This window comes from Wasmannia auropunctata, unplaced genomic scaffold, assembly GCF_000956235.1.
Source record: "Wasmannia auropunctata unplaced genomic scaffold, wasmannia.A_1.0 LD336053.1, whole genome shotgun sequence".
Lineage (NCBI taxonomy): Eukaryota > Metazoa > Arthropoda > Insecta > Hymenoptera > Formicidae > Wasmannia > Wasmannia auropunctata.
The window spans coordinates 4,936,058-4,957,266 of record NW_012026837.1 but is presented as its reverse complement, the minus strand read 5'-3'; the positions used below and the strand labels follow the sequence as shown (position 1 = coordinate 4,957,266).

At 44.2% G+C, this 21,209-nt stretch overlaps 1 protein-coding gene across 6 annotated transcripts; it reads left to right on the top strand.

The window, feature by feature from the left end:
• The first annotated feature begins 79 nt into the window (after positions 1-79).
• Positions 80-19,472, top strand: LOC105451215 (E3 ubiquitin-protein ligase TRIP12). Of its 6 annotated transcripts, none has more exons than XM_011691527.1 (25): positions 80-190; positions 5,373-5,708; positions 6,133-6,447; positions 7,492-7,578; positions 10,350-10,713; positions 10,846-10,988; positions 11,147-11,320; positions 11,498-11,874; positions 12,384-12,668; positions 13,064-13,444; positions 13,677-13,849; positions 13,910-14,105; positions 14,188-14,410; positions 14,548-14,788; positions 14,895-15,303; positions 15,514-15,702; positions 15,788-15,973; positions 16,100-16,291; positions 16,395-16,600; positions 16,777-17,199; positions 17,303-17,555; positions 17,648-17,893; positions 17,994-18,323; positions 18,416-18,734; positions 18,828-19,472. In XM_011691527.1, the coding sequence occupies exons 2-25, from the start codon at positions 5,402-5,404 to the stop codon at positions 19,022-19,024; spliced, it is 6,216 nt and encodes a 2,071-aa protein (XP_011689829.1). In that variant the 5' UTR covers positions 80-190; positions 5,373-5,401; the 3' UTR covers positions 19,025-19,472. The 6 variants fall into 6 exon arrangements, with proteins under 6 accessions (XP_011689829.1, XP_011689828.1, XP_011689825.1 ...); XM_011691526.1 differs by having other exon boundaries at positions 10,846-11,027; positions 13,931-14,105; XM_011691523.1 differs by having other exon boundaries at positions 10,846-11,027.
• Positions 19,473-21,209: the final 1,737 nt, after the last annotated feature.

The following is a 21,209-nucleotide window of genomic DNA, read 5'->3' as shown; positions in this document are numbered from 1 at the left end:
GGCCGACGCGCCCGCCGAACGCGGTCGAACATCTCGAAGCGCCGCTCGTGCTCCTCGGTCGAGATATCTCGTAGCAGACGACGCGCCGCACGGATCGACTTGACAGCTCACTCCGTATTTTCACGTGTCCCATCGCGCATCGCGTTGCGTAACTGGAGTCCGACTTCCAGGGAGGAGCTCCCTTTTTGCGGTGAGTAAGGCACGTTTGCGCCACGCCGGCGACGAGGGCATCGCTTTCATCGTCCTCGTCGTCGCCGTCCGCGCGATCGACCGATGACGGACAGCTGATCGGGATGCGGGACGCGATCGACGTGCAAGCCAAAAGACAGGTTGTTTTGACATCGCCACGGATGGCCGTTTTTGTCGCGGTCGTTTAACGACGGCCAGATTGATCGTCACCGGATTCCGTTTCCCCTCCCCCCTCCCACGCGCCAGTCGTAGCCGCCCGTCGACGATCGAGGGCGACCGCGACCGGAAATCTTGGCGCAATCTGTTACGACACGACGAACGAGGTGTCCTCCTCGCCTCCGCGCCTACCCAATGTCGTCGCGTTTCGTCGCTCGTTTTTTCACGCCATCACGGGACGAAACGGAATCGAAAGCGACGCCAAACGCGTCGCGTCTCGCGGCCGCGTTCGACGTTTTTTTTTTTTTTTTTTTTTAACGCGACTCCCCGAAACGCATCTCGTCCCGCAGCGACGCAGTAATACCTCCGATCGGTTCGATCCGATCGGACCTTGAAACACACACGCGCTCGCGCGTGTGTGTTTCATGCGCCGAAGCGTTTCGCCCTGCGCCCGTAATAAAAGCGGTCGTCGAACGAAACGCGACAGATAAGATACTTTTATCGTTCTCGAGGCGAACGAGCGCGAGGGCGATTCGAAAATGGGAAAATCGATGCGACGTGTGTATATATTCTCGCGTGCGATTTAGAAATTCGCCTTATCGCGTATACCGAGACGCTCGCGGGAGTGTCGGATAAGAACGCGCAGAAGAGAGGCGCAACGCGGACGGCCGAGAGACGGCAAGCGCTCTCTCCTCTCTCGCGCACTCCTCCTGCACTCGGCCCGCAAGCATAAAGGTGCGGACAGAATATCATTTCGTGCGAACGTCATCAATTTCCGTCGGCGATAGCGCTCACGTCAGAGAGTAAATACGTGCGAGTGCGCGGGTTACATAAACGGCACGCGCGCGCGAGAGGTACATTAGACGTATGTAAGCGCGTGTATTGCGCGTCTCTTTATTCCTTTTTTTTCTTCTTTTAAACTCGGGCAATTCGATCGATCGATTACGCGGGATCGGCCGCGTGACACGGAACTTCAGTTATCGCGGGGGGGAAGAGGAAGAAAAAGAGCGGCATTTACGTAAGCGCGTAAGATCGCACCTCCGCTGGACAGGTTTCCCGCTGCCCGCGTAGCAAAAATGCGAATTTAAAAAACGGCCAGGCAAGATGGTGATTCGCGCGCCACGCGGCCGCGGCGCAGGAGCGGCGGGCGACAGCCAGTGTCCCCGGATCGAGGGGCGAATCGCGCGCACGCGCGCGACGAGGGGCTGACGTTTCCCCCCCTGTTGCTTCCCCCTGCTCCCCCCCCGTTGCTGTCGCAAAGGGGAGAAGTAACTTTTAATCGTTTATTCGGTTTATTTTAAAATTTTCTGGCCCCTCGACGCGGCCATATTGGACCGTGACGTCAGAAACGAGAAATCATGCGAATTTTTTTCCGCACGCGCTATATATACGTGCCGTAATAAATTATAGTTTCCCCGCTCGCAGTGTAATGTCATTCGCGTTCAATAGTCGTATTGGGATGTCTCCGACCTGGTCGCGCAATCGAACAGGAAGCGGAAAATTAAATCGAAAATGGGAGCAGTGAATGGAACGACTATACAGAATAAAAGAAATTTGTTATACGACGTTCTCGAAAAATATCTTGAAAACGATATATTCAGTTCTTTCAACATTTTATGTAACATCTTATTGAAAAATAGTAGTTCAAGTATAGTTTCAATATTACGCATATTTTCTTCAGTAATTTAAATTACGTTGAATTGCTTCATGCATACGGAATGTCACATACTTTTTACCTCTGCAATTTTGACGCACTAATATCGACGTAAACATACGTTATGTACATTTAAAAAAGTGAAAGCATTACGTGATTAATCTTCTAATTTTTACTCTTTTTTTTTCTCCAAAAAAATTTCGTGCCACATTTTTCGTACGTGTTGTCAGTTATTTGTTCTTCGCTGTCAAATCGATAGAAGCTCTTTTTTCACGTGTACATACATCGGCAAACGTAAAATCGCGCACTTTTCAACACTTCGTGTATCATCAGTTGAGAGAAGAAAGAAAGCTTAAGCTATAGGTGAAAGGGAAAGGGAAGAGATGAACGAGAAGAAATTCGGAGGCGCCCCGCGTGCGGTGCGTGCCCGAGCGCCACGGGCCTGACGCGACAACGGCGGCCGGCGATTGGTGCGCGCGCGGCGGTGGCGTCGGCGGAGTGGGGGGGGGGACAGCGGAGAGCGAGGGGTACTTCTCCCCCTCGCGTACAATCATCATACGTATATTGTACGTCCGCCCGCGACAGGTTTCCGAACGCGGCGCACGGGCTTCCGCTGGCTGGTCGTGTGTGCGTGTCTCTGCCTGCCGTTGCCTTGCCTGCGTGCTGGCCTGGCACCGTGTCGCTGGCTCGTGTGTGACATTGGCGACGGGGGCGGAGCGTTCTGCGGCCACCCAGTCCTAACCAACCCGAAGTGGCTCTCTCGACTCGTCGTCGACATTCCGAGTGACTCTTCGTCTCGCCTACGGTGGCCGCGTCTCGTCGATCGAGGCCTCCGATCGCGCTCGGCGTGTTCGTTCGTTCGTTCGTTCGTTTCCCCCCTCGTTGCGCGACGATCGCAACCCGCAGCAGTGTGTGGTGTGTGCACAAGCGTGCGTTCGTGTATGTGTGCGCGCGTGCATTGTATTACGCTCCTACGACGGTTCCCCTGTGTGTTGCGCGCCGTGGCGTGGACGGCCACGAACGCTCTCTCGCTCTCCTCCTGCTCGCTCGGCCGCTACGCTGCTGCCGAGCGCCCGAGTAGTGTCGTGCCGTGTCGTGTCCCCGTGCCGTGCGTGCATGCGCGCGTGCATGTGCGCCGCGACGTCTCTCTCTCTGTGTGCAGCGATAAAAGCGAAGGAAACGTCTCGTCTCGTCTCGTCTCGTCGCGTCGTCGCGTCGCATTTCACCAGGCCGAGAGAGAGAATATCGAGCTAGAGGATATTGAAACCTCGTCATCATCATCGTCATCGTCGTTATATCGTGCCGTCGTCGTCATCGTCGCCGCGATGCCCTGGGCGTGTTTCTCCCGCATTCAGGTAAAATATATAAAAAAAAAAAAAAAAAACTTCGCAGCGCACTGTTTTCGAATCGAAGTTCCTTGACGAGAGCATCGCGAGCAAGTGCGTGGGGTTGGACGAAGCGGGTGGGAGGAAGAGGTGGTATGGATATACGTAGGTATGATGGTACTGCGCGATGAGGGGGGCAGCGAACGGGTTGGGGGGGAAGGGTGGGGTGACGGGCGCAAGAGAGCCACGGGTAAGGGCGAAGAGGCTACGAGGGGCGAGGAAAGGGGAGGAGGAGGGGGGGCGGGGAGGGGGGAGGAGGAGAGGGCTTCTCTTTTTTGGAGGATTTCAACCTGAGGTCACGCACACGGCGGTGCGAGTGAGGCGGAGCGCGTGCGGGTCGGAGTAGGACGAGAGGAAGAGTGGAAACCCGTCCTCCATTGCTCGGATCGCGAGCAAATGGTGGCTCTCGCTCCACACGAGTCTCTTTGTTACGCTACAAATACGAGTTCGAGGAGCCCCCTGCACAAAGCCCTCCGCCTGCCTGCCTGCCGCTGCCGTTGTTGCTGATGCTGCTGCTGCTGCTGCTGCTTGCTACTGCCTGTCCCTCTGACTCGCGTCTTTGTCGCGCGACTGAGTAATCTGTCAGGCTCGTCACCGAGGAGATGGGGAGAAGGGGCCCCCCCGCCGTAATGTCAACGGCACAATTTCGCGTCAGCCAGTGATACTGGATGGACGGACAGGTCAGACGGACGGACCGGACCAGACCAAACCAGACCAGTCAGTCGGCCAGCCAACCCAGTTGGTTAGCTGGGCCCAGCGAACGAAGGGAGTGAGCGAGGCGAGGCGAGGCGAGCAAGCGAGCGAGCGAAGTAGCAGTCGTAGTGTTTGTTATGATTCTCGGTTCGTTACTATCTTCTTCGCCACCGCGTGGGAGGGGGAGGGGAAACATTAATTGCGTATCGTGCCCCGCGGCCGTTTTATTTAGTCACGCTCTTGTTATCCGAGCGCATATGGCTCGCGCCGAGGCACCAATCCCCCTTTTATCTCTCTCTCTCTCTTTCTCTTGTTTCCCTCTTTTTCTTGGAAATCGCGCCGTCGATATCGCTGCCGTTGCCACTGCCGTTCAAGTTCGTGTGGCGTTGCAGCGAAATGCCAGCGGATCGGCGGTGGATCCTTCGCGAGGAGGTCGCGCTCAACGAGCACGGGGGCATTTAAATCCCTTTGTGTGTGCGCCTCGTTTAAATGCAGTGACACGATCCCGAGATCGAACGCGGACGGGTCGTCGCGCGATAAACGGGCAGCCTCGCTCCCGTTGGGGCGAGTGTCTGTCTGTCCGTCCGTCCGTCCGTCCGTTCGTCCGTCTGTATGTCTGTCTGTCCGTGTGTCTCTCTGTGGATTTTCGGACGCGAGCGATAATCGAAAGTAAACGAGCGCGACAGCAGCGTCTGTGTTAATGTTTTCCTCCAACAAAGGGGACAGGCCGCGACAAGGAGAGACTCGCGCCTCACGTCCGTCCGCGACGCACGGGTCCGCATCCGATTCGTACACATCCGACCTTTTTTTTTTCCTCTCTCTCCAGCAGCGCCCAGCTCTCCTCCACCATTGTGTGTCGCTTTCGTTGTTACGTGTCGTGCTTGCACGCAAATGAGAATGTTACGTGGTAACTCGCAAGTAGTTCGACCTGACACTTGGCCATCTCGAAGCTCTTACGAGCTGTCCTTTTTTTTTCTCCGGGGGAACAAAATTTATGCTCGATCGTCGGTGCCACGTTTTATTTACGGAAGCTATTTTTAATCATTAACTGTATGAATAATATTAAATCTGTCGAGAAGTTTTCGTTTGCTCAAGGTTATCAAATACATATACATATGCGTATTTGGACCTTTTGTACATATTTTTACGTGTCCTTATGTAGAGACTTGTCGTTACTCCGTATTTTTTTTTTTTTTTAAACGATCATAATTGCGTGTAAATACGAAGTAGGAGAAAGTCATATGCTTGTATAAAAAAAAATTAATAAAAAGCACGGTGTGCTTTCTCTTTTACAGACAGAATAGTGGCATGAGTCGATTAATCTATGGCAGATCAACAAGATCAGTTGTCATCAGGGGGGTCTGTAGAGAAGGCCAGTGCTTCAGCAGACACCTCTAAGCTTAGGGGGAAGGGCTCTAGTAGCGGTTCGAGTGGCTACAGAAAACGACAAAATACTGGTGCAGTCCCAGATAGCGTGGAAGAGAAGAGGCGTAGACAGACACCTGGTGATCCGCAGACATCCCAATTTGACGGTAATACAGCGCACACGCATTCGATCGATTCTTCCAAGGGTGAGGGCAGAGTCAGGGGTGAACGAAGAAATCATGGAGCTGGCTTAGAATCTTATCCAGGTAATTAAATGAGCCACGGCGTCGACACTGTGACCGAGAGTAACGCTTTAAGCGTTTCATCTGCAATGAGACTTAAGACTTCAGATTTAAGAAAATTGACCAATCATAATCGATCATTCCACGTGAGCAAAAAAAAATCGATTGTGATCAGTCCATTTTCTTGAGTCCTCAAGTCTCATTGCAGACGCCGCTTTACCACGAATCTCTTTTTCTTTTATATCGTTTAATGTAACGTTGCGTCACATTCGTGCAATCCTAGGCAATTTTTGCTCGTTATTATACATACGCGTGCAAGTGAACTTTCCTACTTCTGCTTTTTATCACACTTCGAAGCTCCTCTTCCGAAGTCTTATCTTTGTTTATTAGCATACCAACGGTTGAATTATGTGACATTAAGTGAAATCACGTTAAAATATTGCAACAGATACTGACTGGAGGTCGCATCATAAGATTCACCAAGCCAGCTACAGCAGTGGTAGCAGTGCGAGGGTGCGTAGCACGGCAAGAACGAATTTGCCAGAGTTGAATCCAACACCTACCGATTGTGTGGCGTCGCGGACACGTTCCCGTACACCACAGAATCCCCAAGCACTGACACAGGGAGTCAGCAGTTACGATCTGTCACTGCCCAGTGGATACGGTAGCCGAAAGACAAGTACCTACCTGGCTACCAGCTTGGTAGCTTCATCGAGTGCAACGTCGATTACTAGTCATCCATCCACGTCGAGAGGAAGAGGAGGTTAGTGCGACACTTTTCTAGTTCGTTTTATTAGTCGATTGTAGGATTGTGATGTGTGATTTGCGTGAAGATACAATTTTGTTTTGAGATTGCTTACGTTAATTATATCTATAATGACTCTTAAAAACTGACGACAAAATCTTTAAATCGAAAACTTTAACAAATATTTGTAACAATTTATTTTATATATCTGATCGGTTACATATTTTTGTTCTTTTTTTTTAGCATTCTTTATTTTCAAAAAGTTCTTTAATATCCGCGATAAAGATTATTTTCTAAAATTGTTTAACTTGACTAATGATGTTATATATCATAGATAGCTTTGAGATTTGAATTTGAATGCATTAATATAATAAATTTTTTTATGTCGTATTAAAGAATTTGAATGTGAAGGAAGAAAGCAGAATTAATCAATTATATCTTATGAATAATTTAATAAGCATTATATATTAGCTAATAAGAGAAGGCTTTTCAAAATGTTTAATTACTAATAACTATGTAAATTATTCCAATTATTCTAAGTTTAAAAGAATCATCTTTCTAGTAGCTCTGGTTATTTTACAGCAAAAAAAAAGAATAATAGTAAATTCGATTTTTTAAAACAATGCATACGCAGAGAAGAAGAAAGAACAAGTAGTATAACTAGGTAACATGTTAGCTTACATAAATCCGGACAAAAAGTTCTTTATGAAATACGTATTTCTTTTCTACATATTTGCACATGTACACATTTGTTATGTCTCTACTTGTGTAACATTTGCTAACTTGTTGGTGAACTTGGAAATTTTTGTATTTTTGGTAAGAAATATGATACAGAGATATACGACACAGAATTCGTATTGTTACTGGAATTTCTAGTATTAGTTACGAGTATAATGACAAAAATCTCGTGTGTAATACGTGTGTAAATGAAACTGAGTGATTCGGCCGGTGAGAGGCAAAGAAAGTGTGAAAAGAGTGTTTCGAGATAGGAATATATAAAGTAAAATTTAGAAAACGCAAGTATTATCAAGATAAGAGTCATAGATCAGACTGTATCATTAGGCCAGAGGATGAGCGAATGTCTGGAAGGATTTGTGTCTGCTGTCAAAGCACTTTTTCCAATATCAACACAAACCTACCATCAAGAAGGTAAGCTTAAGGAGTACACACTCTTCGTACTACCATTTTCTTCCCTCCCCTTATTTTTCTCTTGCAAACTTCGCGCGCGAGTAGCTTAAACGAACATCCCGAGTCATTGAGCTCCATTCTGAACTTACATTCTCTATACATCCACATATGCGTCATCCTCATTTACTGTACTTAATAGTTAATATCAGGTAAATTTCTATATCAGTTTCATTCATGCATGGTATTAATTATGTAAATGTATTTAGGGGAGAAATACAATTTTTCTTCAACTTCTACGATACTCTATTTGATTTGAAAAATTGCCACGAATATTTAAGATCATTATGACTTGGTATCAAGACGTCAAATCTCGAAATCTTTTTTGTTACATACATAATAAGATTGTATTAATAATTTATACATAATTGGCTATAATAAAAATCAGAAATATTTTCATGTTTATTACAATACAAAGAAGAGAAAGGCTTGTATTTCGAATTATATTGTACATATGTGCTGGAAGTTCATCAACTGTTTGCAAACATTTTCGTAAAGTTACCTAACGTATCATACATCATACAGTTGTACATAAATAGGATGATTTGTAACGATTAAGTAAAAAATTTTATAAGTCAACATTCAAAACTACTATCGTTCAAGTTTTTATGTTACCTTGCTTTTAATTTAAAATAATTCTTTTTTATTTAATTAAAATTATATATTGAAATAGTATGCCTTCAGTTTCAGTATAACGATTTTAAATTTTATATCATAATTGTACAGGATAATCCGACAAAATATTATCGTCTTTTAAAAAATATAGTTTTTGTCGATTTTTCCAGCGTCCAGATTTAATCAATCTCTATGTCATCTTTCAAATATAACAAAAAAAATTATCCGTTAAAGGTCCGGTTCTTATTTATTTCTTTTTTATTCAAGATTGATTATGATTGATAAATGATCGTAATAAGTGTTTAAAAATTTTGAAAGCTGAAATTACTATATTATTCCTTATTTTTTGCCTATAAACTTCTTATCTCAAACGTTTTGCTCTCAAGATAATATGTTAAAATTGATGTCGGAAATTCTGGTGTGGATAAGCAATTTTTTATCGTGGAATTCTGTATCATGAGGCTAAATTGATCTTTGTTTCTCTCTTTCAACACTTAATGGAAGTGATTAAATATTATAGTTAATAGATATGTATAGAAGTACAATCGATAAAGTATTGTTTGTCAACATTTTTTTTTTATGTCGATACTGGCATTTTTTAAATTGACACGCATTTCACAATATTTTTTTTAAATTTATATTTGTTAATATTTGATTTGCTTTAATTAGAAACTTATTAATTTATTCTGGTCTTCTAAGAACTTTTATCTCATATGAAGGACGACTTTTATTGCGTAGTAATACTTTTGTTATCAGATATTATCATTTGTAATCATTAATCTTCTCTTTATACTTGCCAAGAAATTGACTGTTATATAGAGTTTGGAATTATATGAAGCGTATAACGGTTGCCTCGTTATATTTTATTTGAGAAGAATTATGTATATTAATAGTGTGCAGAGTGTGCACTTCATTAAACATTTTTCGATGGATTGGACACATCTTGTTTCACACAAAGTTTTATAATGTTTAAATTAGTATATAAAATATCCCATCAGACATTGCGTGACAACAGTTAATAATAGACTTCTGAGGTAATTTCAAGGTGAAATACCAAAATGTGTTTTCATCTTCACCTTCATAATTAAATCTTTATAATTTTTGCAAAGTTACTGGGGAAAAACTGTTCCTATTTTAGATATATTTGATAGCGCTGTTTTCAATTTGCAAACTTGCGACATTTACACCGAGCGGTATAAATTCGAGAAATCCTTGATCTATTGTACCAAAAATTACAATATTCCGTTTTTTTTTAAATTCGCTTCGGTATACCTCAGGTACCTGCCTTGGCAGTCATAATGCGAGTCTGCATATTTATGCAATGACATATAATGTTTTTTCAATGTAACCAGAAGGAACGCACAATACCATGTGAAAGCTTGGGTCAATGCATTATCATACATATTGATATTTTACCTGGCAACAAAAATGCGAAAATCTTTTTTCCTTCAGGTAACAAACGAATTTTTCACAATTTTCCTCCTATTGCTCGGTGTAAGTCGCCTGTATGTTGAGAACTGACAGAATGAAATATATTTAAAATAGGTGCGTAATCTTTGTGAGAATAACATTCATATTTTATGCTGCGGTATTTAGACAATACTCGCTTTAATCCCGCGGTCTCTAATACTTAATATCTGCGTCTTGGAAGAATCATACAATATTGAATATTACTAAAACTACGGAAGATGTTTACGAGCCGAACAATTTTATATTAAAAACAAAAAAATATATATATATAATTGCTTGGTTTTAGATTAAATATAGGTATCTATTTTTACAATCGATAGGCAAAATTGTATATAAAATTGCATAAGACACATCATGACAGAAATCATACATCACTTACAATTATCAAACTTGCGAAAATGTTTGACATTTGTAATAATGCACGCGGAATAAGAATCGTATCGTTTTCTTTTCCGTTCTGAAAATTTCACACGTGCATCAGTAAGAAGTGTAAATAAAAAATGTTGCATACACTCATACAGCAACTTCGACATCCATACAAATGAGAATCTACGCATTGCGCGCGCAGTCAGGACAATCACACACAAGTCTCTCGCCCTAAGTCTTTGCCCTATGTATCTCAATGATTGTGTGACATTTGGACATTTTAGATTCGAAAGCTCACGGTGGTGCAACCTGTAGTGCAACGAGCAGCAGCACGAGTAGTCAAGTCCTGGGTGTCAAGTCCAGCATCAGAGTGGGTAACGCAGCAAGTAACTCTGTGGAGAGTGGTGGGGGGGCGTTGGCACATGACGGGGCAGGCACGAGTGGCATCACGTCAACGGCCACTGCCAATCCACCTGTGTCTGCCGCCGTTTCTGCCAACCCTGCACACCCTCATTCTACACACAAGCACCTGCTACGCTCTCGCGCGAAAGCCTCCGGTGAACAGCCGAAGGAACTGCCATCCAGCAACAAGACTTCGGGGAAACATCACAAGAAAGACACTACAACGGGTTCCTGCTCGAGTTCCAGGTAGACACCCAGTCGAGGACACCCCTTCTTTCTTTTGCTAACTCAATTACGAGCTTGGCTACGAGATCTCATGTAAACCGGTTGAAAGAATTTGTAACGCGAAAAATTGTATCTGGTTGAACGTTGTTACAGACATCGCTCCTCATCGCGCGTGAGGAAGCCGGTGGTGGAGAGCGGCTCCGGTGGATTAGGTAGTGTAATGTCAGCCAATGACTCTATCAGCGCCACGTCAGTATCATCCTCCATCCCGAGCAGTCAGTTAGTCTCGACCACAGGTGAGGAGGAGTCGGCATCAACTGCGACATCCGCCACAGGTTAAATGCCATCAATGCCTAAGCTTATAATAGATAATGAATATGCTCAATCGATTTTATTAACACGATGTCAGACCGCGTCATTCAAAATGTCAATTTTCTACTTTGCACGCGCGAAGCCAGTGGAGGACCATCTGGAATGTCGGGAACAACCGGTGATAGCGAGAGCGACGATGGGGAAGTTGGACGATTACAGGCTCTGCTCGAGGCTAGAGGTCTGCCGCCTCACGTGTTCGGCGCATTAGGACCGCGGATGCAACACTTACTTAACCGAAGCATGGGCGCAAGTTCCGGTATGAAAATAATGTCCCTTTTTTTTTGCAGATATGTTGCAACTTAATTGGAATTATTCAAAATTCACGCTGTTCATGACAAGTGATCTTTAATTGTTCGACACACTGTTCTTCACTGTCTGTAAATAGCATGCCGAATTTATTCGGCATACTGATCTTTAAATAAATAACTTGCAGCTGCTAAAGCGCAACAGCTACTAGCCGGTTTACAAGCTGTTGAGGACGAGGGAGAACAATTGCAGGCCGTCATGAACATGGGAGAGATTCTTGTGATGGGCAACGAGGATACTCTGACCGGTTTTCCCGTCAAGCAAGTGGTCGCAGCTTTAATTAATTTATTGGGGATCGAGCATAATTTCGCGATAATGACCCACGCGTGTCGTGCCCTTACGTACATGATGGAGGCGCTGCCACGGTCGTCCACTGTCGTGGTGGATGCGGTACCGGTGTTCCTGCAGAAACTCGAATCGATCGAGTGCATGGACGTGGCCGAACAGTGTTTGACAGCATTAGCCATGTTGTCACGCAGGCACAGCAAAACAATTTTACACGCGGTACGTACACATGTTCCTCCATCCAACTTACATACAATGCAATTGCATTTTAATTCACTCGTTTTTTTTTCGTGCATTAATTGATCCAGTCTATAATCTTGTATATGAAAATTTTTTTATTGCAAGATCATTAAATGGTTTATATTGTTTCTAGATTTTTCACGTTTTATATTAGAACCTTGACGCAGAACCTTGACTTTTTGTTGATTTTATATCTAATTTGATTGCACTTTGGTAATCTTAATATTTATAAACTTATTCAATAATTATTACTAAGGAAAATGGAAATGATCTTCGTATCTTTAAAATGGAAAATTACTTGTTTTGAAGTGGAATAATCTATTGATCTTTTTTTGTGTTTTTAATAATGAAGATATTTTAAGTTGAACTGTTCAAATTAAATAGAACATTTTTTCTGCTGTTTTGATATCAACTTTGGAAGCATATAATAACTTTTGTTAACAATTAATGTGAGTTTTAATTGCAATATTGTATCTTGTTGTTTTCAGGGTGGAGTATCAGCCTGTTTGAAGTTCGTTGATTTCTTCAACATCACGGCACAACGTGCAGCGTTAACAATTACCGCAAACTGCTGTCAGAATCTTCACCCTGATGATTTTCACTTGGTAGTGGATAGTCTGCCATTATTAACGAGCAGACTGACGAATCAAGATAAGAAGAGCGTTGAGTGCGTGTGTCAAGCATTCAGTCGACTAGTTGACAGTTTCCAACATGATCCTGTGATGCTGCACAAAATTATCAATGCCGAACTCTTACAGAATCTGCAACAGCTGGTACGTGCGCGCAACTATTATCAGTTATACAACTTGCGTATAAAAATTTTTTTATTACAAGATCATCAAATGGTCCATATTGTTTTTAGATGTTTCACGTTTTATATTTCACAGAACCTTGACTTCTTGACGATTTTATGTCTAATTTTATTGCACTTTGATAATTTTAATATTTATAGACTTATTATTCAATTATTTAGTAAAATGGAAATCTTCGATATCTTTAAAATGCAAAATTACCTGTTTCGAAGTGGGATAACTTTGACTTTTTTTTGTGTTTTTAATAATGGAGATATTTTTCACAAGTTAAACTGTTCAAATTAAATAGAATTTTTTGTTAAAATAATTTTTCTCGTGTTGTTTATACGTCATTCCGTGTCTTCCGTGTGTTACAGCTCATGATTACGCCGCCGGTTAACAGCACTAACAATTTCATAACTGTATTACGAATGCTCTCTGTGATATCAAATCGCTGTCCCGACTTGGCGCAGTTGTTGCTGCAACAAAATATAGCTTTCACGTTAAGTTATCTCTTAACCGGATCTCTGGAGGTCAAAACGGAGGATGTGGAGTTGGTGCCGCGTACGCCGCAGGAGTGGTTCGAAATTACGTGTTTAATCGAGGAGCTTATGCCTCCGTTACCAACAGATGGGATATTCAGTGTAAATAGCTTACTCGAAAGGACCAGCAATCAACAGGAGACTGTCCAGTGGGAATGGCGCGACGAAAGACAATGTTCCCATCCGTTCAGTACTATAGATTCTAGAATTATCGAGGTAATCTAATAGACTTATTTAATAGACTGCGTATCTATATGACAGCTGAAGATAACGCAGAAGGACATAGATATGCCTGATTTGTCATAACTCTGTTCTTGTGAATGTGGTGTCTTCAGCTGCCGCAAATATATAAGTGCGTAGTTTATTATACAACTTTATAAGTTACATAATCCTGTCATGTCTTTGATTAGCAACCACGACGAATTAATTTGATAAATGTATGTTTTAGATGGCGTTTCAAAATGGCGAAGATGAGATATGCCTTACCTCTTTAGGACGAACTTACACTATAGATCTGACTGTGATGAAACAAATTAACGAGGATATAGGAATGGCAAGGAGTATATTTCGAAGAGTGAACGCCAATCCCACTGAGGGGAAGAGTCCAACTTGCTCATCTAGGTACAAATTACATTTGCGAACCCTCTTAAGGTTACTTTATCGGCTTTATCGTTAAAGCAGCTGTTACGCTATTGATTGCAGTATGGATGTTGTGCCTCCGGTAATCGAAACGAACGAATGGCTAGTGTCTTTTATTCGAACCCTATTCTCTGTACTGTATGAGGTTTATAGCAGCTCGGCTGGGCCCGCCGTGAAATGCAAATGCCTCCGAGCTCTTCTCCGTATGGTGTATTATGCTTCAACTGATTTACTTAAGGTGAGACAGGACATTGGAACGCGATAATGTTTGTTCGTAATATTTATACTTTATGTACAAATGTTCCTTTTCTCGCACGCAGGATGTTCTAAAGAATCAAGTGGTTTCGTCACATATAGCCGGTATGTTAGCGTCGCAAGATTTACGTATAGTTATCGGGGCTCTTCAAATGGCGAGTATCCTGATGAAGAGATTGCCGCAAGTGTTTGGGGTTCATTTTCATCGCGAGGGCGTGCTGCATCAAGTTCGTCAATTAGCAGATCCCGAAGTACCTCTCGGTGTTTCACCACCTAAGTGCCCTTCTGGTAAATTTCAACTTTTTCTTATTCTCATCGCCATTGTCTTTCGTTCAGCGTGTCCCAATGTGCTTCACATGACTATTCTCGTTGCCGAAATGTGATATACATATACTGTATCATGCGACATTTTACGTTGTATTTAGGTACATCATTACCAAGCCCACAGCCAGGTCCGTCTAATACACCACTTTCTTCCACCACAATGTTGTCTTCTAGTAGTGCCACGTCTCCGGTTGTCTCTCCATCTTCGAACGGCAACATATTGTTCGGCACAATCGCGTCGTCGTGCCAGTATAAACCAAATATCAGTGCTTCGTTGGAACCACACAGAACGGAGTTGAGCAACAGCGTAGAGGAAACGAACACGCCGCAGAGTGCTCACCTGTTAGTACAAGATGTCTTCGCTAATACGTTTACAATTTTTTTTTTTTTTTTTTAATTAACCGTTTACGACACTTGCACTTACGGATCGCGTCTCTTTGCTCGTTAGAAGGATCGGTGACGTGCTGAAGAAGAAACGGCAGAACAAGAAGGGTCGTTTCTCGAGATTGGGAGGCGCCACCACGCCGCAGCAGACGCAACAGCCAGAGACCCTGTTCACCGGTTTCACCGCGAAGAACAATCGATTTCTGGGGAATCTCAATCCGGCCAAGTGGGGCCGGAAATCGTCCTCGTCCAGTACCAGCAACGACAAGAGGGACTCGAGCTCGTCCACGAATCTGTCGAAACCGCCGAGTAATCCGAGCCTGACTGGCGGAAATCGGGATAAAGCGAAGGCGTGGGTGCGCGAGCAGGCAGCGCAATTCCTGGCGCGATATCAGGACGACGCACCTTGCTCGCATCCCGCCCTGACGGTTCTCGCTCGGCTCACCGCTGCGATACAACGTTTGCAGTCAAACGTAAATGCATATGTATATCATAAATAAACACCACAAAGATATTGGGCATCAAGATTTATATTAATTTTTATATAATAAATTCAGCTTCGTATATAAATGTGAATACACGCCCAGCCTGTGCACAAAGCACAAGTGATCGAATTAACTGTGTACTTATTACAGTTATTTATATCTGCAGATTTTTATAATCCACACATCTCACGTTTGCAGGAATTGGACGAGATGCTGTCAGCACTAACGGAATTACGGGACATAGTCCTCGAGAGCGATATCTCGCCGTTCGAGATGAATTACAGCGGCCTTATCAAGGCCCTGTTGAACTACCTCACTACCACGGATGCACCGGGCAATCGCTACGACCGTCTTCGTATGTTTTGGAAATTGTTTGCCGAGTCTACCGTAAGTAGAAGCGACCCTCTCCGTCATTGGCAACCTTCGAAGTGCGCGCGCGTGTAATCCTCTGAAATTTATATATTGCCTCCAGATGCAACAGAATAACGACATCATGGACCTCAATCCCGGGGCGTTCGGCGCTTTAGTAACGAAATTGAACAGTTGCGTTGCACAGCTGGAACAGTTCCCAGTGAAGGTTCACGATTTGCCCGCGGGTTCTGGCGCTGGCCGTGGTGGCACCAGCGCTCTCAAGTTCTTCAACACGCATCAACTTAAGGTAATCGATGCCTACGCACTAAATCTAAGATCTGAGGTAAAATTTTTAACTGTCGCGGGAAAAGACTATTTCGGTTGACGATCGGCCGTAATATAAACGCAAACGTTTCGTCGAATTGTGCTGCAGTGTAATCTTCAACGGCATCCGGACTGTAACAATCTGAAGCAGTGGAAGGGCGGCACCGTGAAAATAGATCCGCTTGCGTTAGTACAGGCGATTGAACGTTACTTGATGGTACGTGGATACGGCAGAATACGGGACGCCGACTCGATGGTCAGCGATGACGACAATAGCGAGGACGACATTGACGATACTTTGGTATATATCTTTCTCCGTCGGGGCGGAGATCTCTATCTTTGGGTTGGAGAAAATCGATAAGATCGACGCGAGCCGAGATTTACTTGCTCCCTTTCCGTTCCAGGCGGCAGTCGTGATAAGCCAAGGACCGCCGAAACATAAACTCCAGTTTTTAATTGGCGACGTCGTCCTACCTTTCAACATGACGGTTTATCAAGCGGTCAGGCAGTTCGGATGTTCCGGAGTGGACCACTCCGAGGCGGAGGCCGACAGCGAACCGCCGCTCGGACACGACGCGGTGTGGGTGCAAACTCACACGATATACTACAGGTACATTTTCAGACACCCCCATACAGGCGCAACTCATTTTCTCTTTTCTCTTTCAACATTGTCAAATCAACGTCTTTATTCTCGAGGCCAATTTTTTTTCCAAATAACTTACAACATCGTTCATCTTTATCCTAATCCAATCGAACAAAGAAGAATTTTAATCTTTCTGGATGCAGACCTGTACCAGAAGAAGACGCCGCGACCTCTCCAAAATCAGGCTCGAGCTCACAGGGTAATAGCAGGAAGGGGAAGGGAAAAAGTACAAAGATTAGTTCGAAAAGGAAAGAAGACAGTCTCTGGCTGGAAGGCACGGTTCCTCTTCAACACTGTCCCCTCGCGCCATATCTGTCCCCTACATTACCACCCTCGGTAACCATCACGGACGCATCCCTCGACGGGCTGTGTCTACTACGGCTCTTGCACGCTCTCAATCGCCATTGGGGCATACTGTTCCCACATCTGAAAAGCATGAGCCTGCTGTCGCCTCAGGACTTCATCAACAATAAGATCGCCGCGAAAGCCAGCAGGCAGCTACAGGATCCGCTGGTGATCATGACCGGAAACTTGCCATCTTGGCTACAACAGATCGCGTCTGTCTGGTCAGTATAGCGAGAATGTAGATTGATCGTTTGTTTAATTTGACTGATTTTCGTATAAATTTCGGAAATTTATTTGCAATAATTTAACGTTTTCAACTTCCAGCCCTTTTCTCTTTCCGTTCGAGACGAGGCAGCTGCTGTTGTACGCGACATCGTTCGATCGAGATAGAGCGCTGCAGCGTCTCTTGGACTCCGCGCCGGAACTCTCGGGTTCGGACAGCCAGGAGCGCGTTACGCCACGCCTAGAACGAAGGAAGAGAACTATCTCGAGAACGGACATTCTCAAGCAAGCGGAACTGGTGATTCAAGACTTGGCCTCCAACAAGGCCTTACTCGAAGTGCAATATGTCAACGAGGTGAGTGCGCACTTTTGTGCGCGCACGCGGCTCCCCTCGGATTGTCGAATCTTCTTGCAAAGGTCTGCTAACGCGATATTCGGTATTTACAGGTCGGTACCGGTCTCGGACCAACTTTGGAATTCTACGCTCTAGTCTCCAAGGAACTGCAACGCGCTGATTTAGACTTGTGGCATGGCAGTTCGAATCCTACCGAAAACGGATACGTTAATTCCGCACACGGGCTCTTCCCCGCGCCGATCCCATGGAACACTAAAGTGTCTCATCTAGCAAAATTGAGGACAAAGTTCAAGTTCCTTGGGAAGTTCATGGCGAAGGCAATATACGACTCCAGAATGGTAAAACTCGACGTTTCGCGTTCGCAAAATCTTTTCCGAGTCTCTCCCTCGATCGTATTTTTTTTTTTCGATATGACACGTCGAATCGTTTCTCTTTCAGTTGGACTTGCCATTTAGTTTAACCTTCTACCGCTGGTTACTGGGAGAGGAGCATACTCTCACGTTGGCGGACTTGGCATACGTATGTCCCGACGTACATCGCACTCTCAGCAAGCTCCAGGAGGTCGTGAGGAAGAAGGAGGCTATGGAGAAGGATCAGACGCTACGGCCGCACGAGAAAGCGCAGTTAATTGAGGCTCTCGATTTAGATACGTGCCCAATTTCGGAACTGGGCCTCGTGTTCGAGTTGCCGGGCTACGAGAATATCGAATTGCGGAAGGGCGGTAGCGAAATATCCGTTACTATTTACAATTTGGATCAATACATTAAGGTAAATGCTTGGCATTTGACGCTTCCCGACCTCGCCGATGTTGTTCAAGGAAATCACGGTGGTCACGGCAAAATTTCTCTGTAAAATTTCAGTTAGTGGTACACTGGTTCTTGTATGAAGGAGTGTTCAGGCAAATGGAGGCCTTCCGGGAAGGATTCGAGTCGGTATTCCCTCCGTCGCAACTGAGACTGTTCTTCCCGGAGGAGCTGGAGGCGGTGTTCTGCGGCCACGCGCAAACCGGCGGGCAGTGGGACGTGAAGACCCTTGCCGAGTGCTGCAGGACCGATCACGGTTACACCCCGGACTCGCGGGCCATTCGTTTTCTGTTCGAGGTCATGTCCAAGTACAACAGCGAGGAGCAGCGACAGTTCATCCAGTTCGTCACCGGTTCACCGCGCTTGCCCGTCGGAGGTAGGATACTCGATGCCCCTCCACTTTTTTTTTTCCACCTGTCGTTAAAGCGGAAGGGCATCAACTTGACAAAAGTGCTTGTATTTTCCACAGGTTTCAAAAGCTTAACGCCTCCGTTGACGATAGTGCGCAAGACCTTCGATCAGTCTATGAAGACCGACGATTTCCTACCATCGGTAATGACTTGCGTTAACTACCTAAAACTGCCTGATTATACCACTCTGGAAATAATGCGGGAAAAGTTGCGGATAGCCGCGCAAGAGGGTCAACACTCGTTCCATCTCTCCTAGAAACGGATGGAAGATCGGCGCTTCGTTTTCTCCTTTACTCTTTACATTATCCAGGCCGCGAATTATCCGAGCTTCGTTTGAGATCCACGTGAAAATTGCACACGTTGCCAGTGAGCGAATCCAACGTGACAACGGCTTCTTCTTCTTTTTTTTTTTACCCCTCTTTTATGTGAGTTCTTTTGAAGACAACCTTTGATTTCTTGGAAAAAAAAAATTCGTCGCGGAGTAACAGTTCTTTCTTTTGGTGTTCATATCTTTGCGATTTGGATTGTGATATACGTTGATCAGGAAGAAAAGTGCAGAGCTGCATAATTTGCCCGAACCGCGCGAGTTCACGGACTCTCGCGGACGCTACGAACCGAGTGGCTTGCGAGCGACCTCGTTTTAGGGGGAAAACAAAAACTTATCTTCAGTGTGTTACAATAATAAAAAAAAAAGGAAAGAAAAAGATTGTAAATATAGTTTAATATACGCAAGTCGAGATAAATACTTTATATGATAGAAAAATGCTATGAGAAACACTATACTAACTGAATATATATATATATATATGTATATAGATATATATACATATATATATATGATATAGCCCGAGAGCGAGAAAGAAATCGAGAGAAGGAGAGGAGACCGTTTACTAGTGACATAAGTAAATTTTATATCAGTGGTGCATTAAAGAGCATCGCCATACGTCGCCAATCCCCCTCCCCCCGCTCTCCCCTACCGCGATCGCGGAAGAAATGAAAATCTATGATCTAAGGATCAGCAAGGAGACGCGCATGCCGCGCGACGAAGGCGCGCGCGCGCGCGCGAATGTGCGTGCTTGTGTCGGAAACAACAAAGCTAATTTCCGGATACAGACACACGCATACACAATAATAACCCACGATACTGTGTCTCTCGCTGCTATTCTCCATTTTGTAATCGATCTCTTCGTGTTCGTCGTCTTTTTTAAGTTCCAACCGACCGAGAACGTAATGCGCGAGTCAACGTTGCGCCGCGCCACGCCACGCTCCTAACATTTTAAGTTCAATCAGTGTGTAACATTCAACATTATTTGATATTTTTATTCTAAGTGAATTTAGCCCGATCGTTACTTTGTTTAGCTGCGTAAGAGTGCAACCGCGCGCGCGTTAATATCGCCGTCGTGATACACACACATACACATACACATGCGCGCGGGTGGATCGAAAGGGAAATTCCGATATCCATTTATTATTTACCAAGCAAATCGTATATAGAGGGAATAAAAAAACAAAAAAAAACCAGAATTGTAAGTGAACTTGTATGATACGAAATAGAATGGATATATAAAAGTAAGTGAAGCTGGTGTATCAAATGGATAATACAAGGTACATTACTTTTCTTATGTCACCGAAATGCAGGAGTCTATATGAAAAAAAAAAAAGAATGTGCGAGAGAGGAAGAGTGTGTGAGAGAGAGTCAAGTCTACATATGTCGGTACATTTGTTCGATTCAGATTCTACATTGTCAGACTTTGTGTATAATGTATATCGCGCACAGGTTTTTCTCGTATTTGTTGTATCATCCGCGGAGCAATCCTCGGGATTCGAGAGTCGCATACCTTTTCATTAGCGGAAGTTGTAATTTATGTTGTTATTATCGCGCCACGAAATGGTTTTCTTTTTCTTTTTTTTTCTTTTTTTTGAGACACATTGACACGTCGCTGTACACAAGGCGTCACAAATAGCCCGCCCATCTGAGCTTGCAGGGATACTGACCCATATATATGTATTATACATATGTATATACAATAATGTATACGTATACGTGCCCCTGCAATTTTAGATGGGTAGGCATTTGTGACGCCTTGTGTACCTTATCATTATCACGATTACGTTTACCAAGCGTGTGTGAACACATTTGCATAGGTTCCCCCCTCCCCCTTTTTTTAAATACTTTCCACTTTTTGTGTGAGAGAACGAATCGCGAGTGAATAGTATAATGCGCAAGGAAATCAACACGGTCGGAGGAGAACTTGGATATAAGCACTATCGTAAAATGTGTAACTGTTCCAGGATACGCGATCCAAAAAAAAACCCATGTCATTAATATTATAAACAAAAGATATATTTATATCGATTCAGTAGTATAAACGAATTTTACTTTATTCACATCGAAAGATCTCTTTTTTTTTTGTTTTCTTTTTTCTGTTCAGTAAGGAAGC

Excerpts from the sequence above, each read along its gene's own strand:
- LOC105451215 (XM_011691523.1), top strand. The coding sequence starts at position 5,402 with ATGGCAGATCAACAAGATCAGTTGTCATCAGGGGGGTCTGTAGAGAAG. Across the intron at positions 10,714-10,845 it reads GGTTCCTGCTCGAGTTCCAG|ACATCGCTCCTCATCGCGCG; the intron begins GTAGACACCCAG and ends ACGTTGTTACAG. Across the intron at positions 12,669-13,063 it reads TACAGAATCTGCAACAGCTG|CTCATGATTACGCCGCCGGT; the intron begins GTACGTGCGCGC and ends CGTGTGTTACAG.